This window comes from Silurus aristotelis, assembly GCF_946808225.1.
Source record: "Silurus aristotelis genome assembly, chromosome: 11".
In the NCBI taxonomy this organism is placed as follows: domain Eukaryota; kingdom Metazoa; phylum Chordata; class Actinopteri; order Siluriformes; family Siluridae; genus Silurus; species Silurus aristotelis.
Window position 1 is genome coordinate 4,189,957 of NC_139584.1, and position 6,000 is coordinate 4,195,956.

General features: G+C 39.4%; 1 protein-coding gene across 1 annotated transcript in view; it reads left to right on the plus strand.

Moving 5' to 3' along the window:
• The window catches only part of trabd2b (TraB domain containing 2B), a 70,478-nt gene that overhangs the window by 55,728 nt on the left and 8,750 nt on the right, over nucleotides 1-6,000 (plus strand). Inside the window, exon 4 of the mRNA XM_083554991.1 lies at nucleotides 212-386. Coding sequence (XP_083411117.1) covers nucleotides 212-386 — 175 coding nt within the window. The remainder of the gene's footprint in view (nucleotides 1-211; nucleotides 387-6,000) is intronic.

Here is a 6,000-nt window from a genome sequence, read left to right on the forward strand (position 1 = left end):
GTCTCACCACCCTCTTATAAACCCCCCTTTCACTCGATCACAGATCCCTTCTGTTACTCATTTGAACACACTCCACCCTTCCTGCAATCTTTTCTTCCGCACGAATAAGTACACTAAATTGGCTCTTATAATTTTTTTCTCTAAGTATGTGTGTGTGTGTGTGTGTGTGTGTGTGTGTGTGTGTGTGTGTGTGTGTGTGTGTGTGTCGCAGCTCCCTCACTTCCTGAACAGCTCTCTGCTGGATGACGAGCGATCGACGGCACAGCAGATCGACAGCTACCTCCGCCAGGAGCTCATCTACAAGCGCAACGAGCGAATGGCGCTCCGAGTCTCCGCCCTCCTCCAGAGGAGCCCCGCCCAGCGCTTCTTTTTCGCATTCGGCGCCGGTGAGTTGATTATGGAAGAAAAAAAAAGGTTATTGTGATTTTTTTTGCCTCACAATTCTGAATTTTTCAGAATTGCAAAAAAAGAAACTGGCGATTGCGAGAAAAAAAAGTCAGAATTGCGAGAAAAAAGTCAGAATTGCGAGATATAAACTTGCAATTGCAAGAATTAAACATGCAATTGCGAATTGTAAAGTCAGAATTCCAAGATATAAACTCGCAATTGAGATATATATACTCTCAAATGCGAATTGTAAAGTCAGAATTGCGAGATATAAACTCGCAATTGCGAGGGAAAAAAAAAGTCTGAATTGCGAGTTATAAAGTCAGAATTCTGACTTTTTCTATCACAATTGCAAGTTTATAACTCATTTGTGACACTGTCTGGCAAATCACCATAGAAAACCACGAGCTGTGATTCTTACAGAATACAAGTGTTTTGTATGCCGTTTTCCCAACGACAAGGTTTGGCCATAATAACTCTTTGGCATGATAATCTTTTACAATTTGTGTATGTTATAATAGATATTAAAGCTTATTATGTGCTTTGCCAGCAAGTGTCGTAAATGAGTTATAAACTCGCAATTGCGAGAAAAATGTCAGAATTCCGACTCTATGACATGTATTTTTTTTCAGCACCTGTATTTCTACTCTCTTGTCTTGCTTCAGCACAAGAAAAATATCTGATATTCATCGGCGTTTCGGGCTCTTTCCTGGCTGCGGGATAAACACTTTAAGCTAAGCATATGGTGTTCATTCCGTGTTCATCGTTTAAATTTTTTTTTTCAGAAAACATAATAAGAATGAAATAATGAATCAGCGTTGAAACAGAGGCAACTGGACAAAGATGAAAACGTTCTCCTCCTCATGCTCGCGCACGCACTTTCCAAAAACGATTATACGAGGGAAATAATTGTTTTGCCAAGGACTTAGTGAACAGTTTAACATTTAATTATGTGCTTTCCAATCCAACTTGTTGTTTCACAGTGTTTTGTACTTTCTGCTAAGTGTTATAGACACTCTATAGACAAAAGTATTGGGAAACTTGACTTTTCTCAGTCATATGTAGTTCTTCTCCAAACAGTTACCACAATATTGAAGGTACACAGTTGTATAGGATGTCGTTTCCCTATGCTTGAACTAGGAGACAAATCTGTTCCAGCTTGACGGTGCTCCTCTTCACAAAGCCAGCTTCATGAATTACTGCTTTACATGAGTTGGAGTAGAAGAGCTCCTGCTATAGAGCTGTGAACCTGAACCATACTAAACTTCTTTTTGGATGATTTTTTTCATGCTGTCTGGCCTATTTACCTCATCTACATCAGTACCTGACTTTACTAACACCCTTGTAGCTGAATCTCCAGAAATCTCCGCAAAATCTAATCTAACATCTTCTCAGAACTAATTCGAAAAAAAACAAAAAAAGGTCTAAATGTGAGATGAGATGTTCAAACAGCACCTACCAATCTTATGCTCAGGTGTGCACAAACTATATATGCCATACACCGATCACGTTTAATATTATGACATTATAACATTATGACCGGTGAAGTAATGTAACATTATGTAATGAAATAACACTGATTATCTCCTCATCATGGGGGACCAACACAATATTAGGCAGGTGGTCATAAATCAATAGAAGAAAATTTTGTGGCTAGATGAATTCAAATGTCCACATTTTTGGCTCTAACCGAAGACTTTCTGTAAGGAGAAGAGAAAATAACATGGATATTGAACTTCTTGGTTTGTGGTTGTTTTGAAGCAGGGAAAGTTGGAGACTTATTCCAGGTGAAAGGAACCATCTTGGCTACCATTCCATACTTACAACAAGACGATGAGCCGATTTGCTTGTTGTTATTTTGAGGGCTATCAGTCGCATCATGAAATGGCCTGCCCCGCAACCACACCTAAATCCTATTGAACTGCTCTGAGATAAACTGAATTGCGAGAAAGAAATCTCCAACTAATGTAGAACATCTTTTACAAGTTTTTCAAGTGGCATAGCAAAGTATTTCTGCTGAATGTTTGGAGGAAAGAACTGTCTTGTAAAGAATTAGCTGGTAAATCTAGCTATGTAATATCATAAGATTGTGATTAATTAAAAAAAAAAAAAACGTGATGTCAGCTTTTATTGTAGAAATCTTTTCCGTCAATAAAAATCCAGTGACGCACACACACACACGCACACACACACACACACACACACGCACACACACACACACACACGCACACACACACACACACACACACACACACACACACACACACACACACACACACACACACACACACACACACACACATAAACAGATTACATAAAGAAAAACAATCCTAAATGTCAATACAAATGTCAAGGCAATCAGAGCAATCCTGCTTTCATCTGATACAAATAAAAAATTGGATGGGTGGCTGTGGCTGGAAAATACGCTGATGTGTTCCGGAGTTCCCTTACGCCTCATTGCCATTTTACTTTCTTTTTTTTGACTCTGTAATTTTCAATTGCCTTTATTAGACATTTTCGGTCATCGTCTCCAGTTCATTTGCACTGATGCTCTGAGTTTAGTGCATGTCTATGTGTAATTGCAGGTTGCACCGCAGATCTGATTGAACTCAGCGTGTGCATCAAAAAAAATAAAATTCACATACAAAAGCAGTAATAAAAGAATGTACTTTGTATTAGAATTATAGTCGAATGTATTGGAATTTTGTTCCTTATAAATGAAAGTTTATCCCTAATGAGAGAAACAGTGGTGACTGTGGCAAGCAAAAACTTCCTGAGATGGCATTAGGAAGAAACTTTGAGAGGAACCAGACTCAAAAGGGAACCCCTTTTCATCCTCTACACCTAATATCCTTAAATTTAGCCTGTGGACCTGAGCCATTGTTAAAGACTGCTGACATTAATTACAGTTCAAATCCGTTCTTAAAGTTCTTGAAACAACTCATTAATGGGGCTTGAACCCCTGACCTGCTGATCAGAAACCCACTGACCTTGTCACCAAATGTTAGTGATGGACTGGGATACTCTCTGGGAAATTTGTTTTATCCTCTTGAAGAACCTGGCTCATCAAGTGAGGAAATTAATATATAGGGCAAATGCCCCTCCCTGTCTGCTATATAAAATGAAAAGAAAATTATTGAGCACATATATGGACATGTTTTGGGAATGTGTTTGGATAATGTTCTTCTGGTCCTCTATTCGAGTTGTGCTTTCAGAACTTTTGAAGATTCAGCTCTAAAAGTAGACATTGCTTTTTATACTACTTGACCTATAATCTGCTCTTAATATTGTGGATAGAATCATTGACCTCACCGAAACTATATAAACAAAAGCACTGACTCTTCCAGCTATATGTGTCTCCTCTGCAAATTGGTACCAGAAAGTTGGAGGCAAACAATTGTATGGATGCATTTGGTAGCATGAAATTTTTCTTTACTTGTACTAGAAAACCCAAACTTGTTCCAGCTCCATGAAGATGCGGTTTACATGGGTTGGATAGAAGATTTCCTGCTATAAAGGTCTGAGTTCAACTCTTTAAAATACCTTTGGGATTAATTATTCATGCTGACTGCACCCTTGACCTCCTTATCTTACCTACATCAGTGACTGACTTTACTTAACCCCTTCTGGCTAAATGAATCTCTAAAAGCACACACTAAAATCTAGTGGAACATCTTCTTAGAAGAGTGAAGGTTATTATAACAGTAAATAGGGACTCAGTGTGGAATGGTATATTCAGAAAGCATCTTATGGCCGGGTGTCCACAAACTTTTGTCCATATAATGTAGAGTTTCTCCCAAAAGTAAGTACACCCCTCACATTTCAGCATTTATTTTAGTATCTCTTCTCAAGGGACAATACTATGAAATGAAACTTGGATATACTTTAGAATAGCAATTGTGCAGCCTGTTTAGCAGTACAGATTTACTGTCCTCTAAAAAATAACTCAACATACAGCCATCATTGTCTAAATAGCTGGCAACAAAAGTGAGTACACCCAAAGTGATAACAGCTGTACGTCGTGTAACCGTGCAAAGCCACATGTCCTATTCATCATGTTCATGTTTTTGTCTGCTTGACAGAACCACACAAATTTGTGTATCTTGTATGAGAGCAGTTAAAATGTGGTGCTTTGAGTACAATTCTTTCATACTGACCACTGGATGTTCAACATTGGACCTCATGGCAAAGACTCTCTGGGGATTTGAGAATTAGAATTGTTGTTCTTCACAAAGATGCTGAGGATACAAGATCGGTAACACCCCGAAACTGAGTTACAGTACAGTGGTCAGGGTCATACAGAGGTTTTCCAAGACAGGTTCCACTTGGAACAGACCTCACAAGGGTCCATCAGAGAAGTCGAGTCCTCGTGTTGAGCGTCAGGTGCAGGAGCTGATAAAAAAAAAAAAAAAGAAACGCATGAGTCCTGCCAGCATTGCTTTAGAGTTTGCTGATCCTCTTGTTAGTCTGCAGAACAGCAGAAAGCTCTGCTCGAGTTAATGCACTAACGTTCTGTAGAGCATGTTTGGCTTTTGGTCTGAGTCCAGGCGAGAAGAAAGTGAACAGGACACAAATACTAGGCGATGCTTCCCAGACTTACACAAACACACAGATAAGGAAGCACTCGGTGTATGTGTATGTGTAATGTGGTTTCAGTTTATGTTCCTCACTACTAGAGGGAATGTTTCCTGAAGCGATGCAACAGGTTCTACTGATGGTTCAGCTCCAAAATCTAGAATCAATCTGACCATTTGTAGTATTGGGCTTGTGTTTCCTTCAGAGTGTGTCTAAGAATCTGTGTGTGTGTGTGTGTGAGAGAGAGAGAGAGAGAGAGAGAGAGAGAGAGAGAGAGAGAGAGAGAGAGAGAGAGAGAGAGAGAGAGAGAGAGAGTTTACATTTACATTTACCTTATTTTTCAGACACCCTTATCCAGAGAGAGTTGAGGGTTAAGGGCATTGCTCAAGGTCCAATGGTAGCAGTTTGGTGGAGCTGGGATTTGAATTCATGATCTTCCAATCTGCAGTTAAATACCACAATCGCTAAGCTACAGAGAGAAAGTGAGGGTGAATTCCATGTGTCTTAGCCAAACAGGGCCCTTTTTTCTTAAATTTCCTTCCTCAAATTCATCTTGTGCCTCAAAACGTTTCTCAAAATACCTGTATTTCACCATATAAATTCCACTCCACACAAAAATCCTCCACGTAGCTCTATAGTCATTAGGACATGTATAGAGCAGCTGTGTCACTCTATAATGAGCTGAAACTACCTGTGTAATCAACACACATGAACTTCCAGCCAATCACAATCCAGTATCACTACAAGCCGAACTGCGGTTCCCATGGTGACCGGCACCATGTGACTGTGCAGAGTTTAATTAGGTGTAGCACGGGTATGTTTATCTGTGTTGTATAGTGGTATTTAGCAGAAACACACACACATATTGGTCTGACATAAAACCTGTTCATTAACAAGATGCCGTGAACGTGAGTCATCAGGAGACCCTGAGGAACATGAGGCGCTCACAGGTTGAAGTTGAAGCAGGTGTATGACATTAAAGTAATGATACGATCGAAAAATTATTTTTAATCATCATCATCATCATTATTATCATCA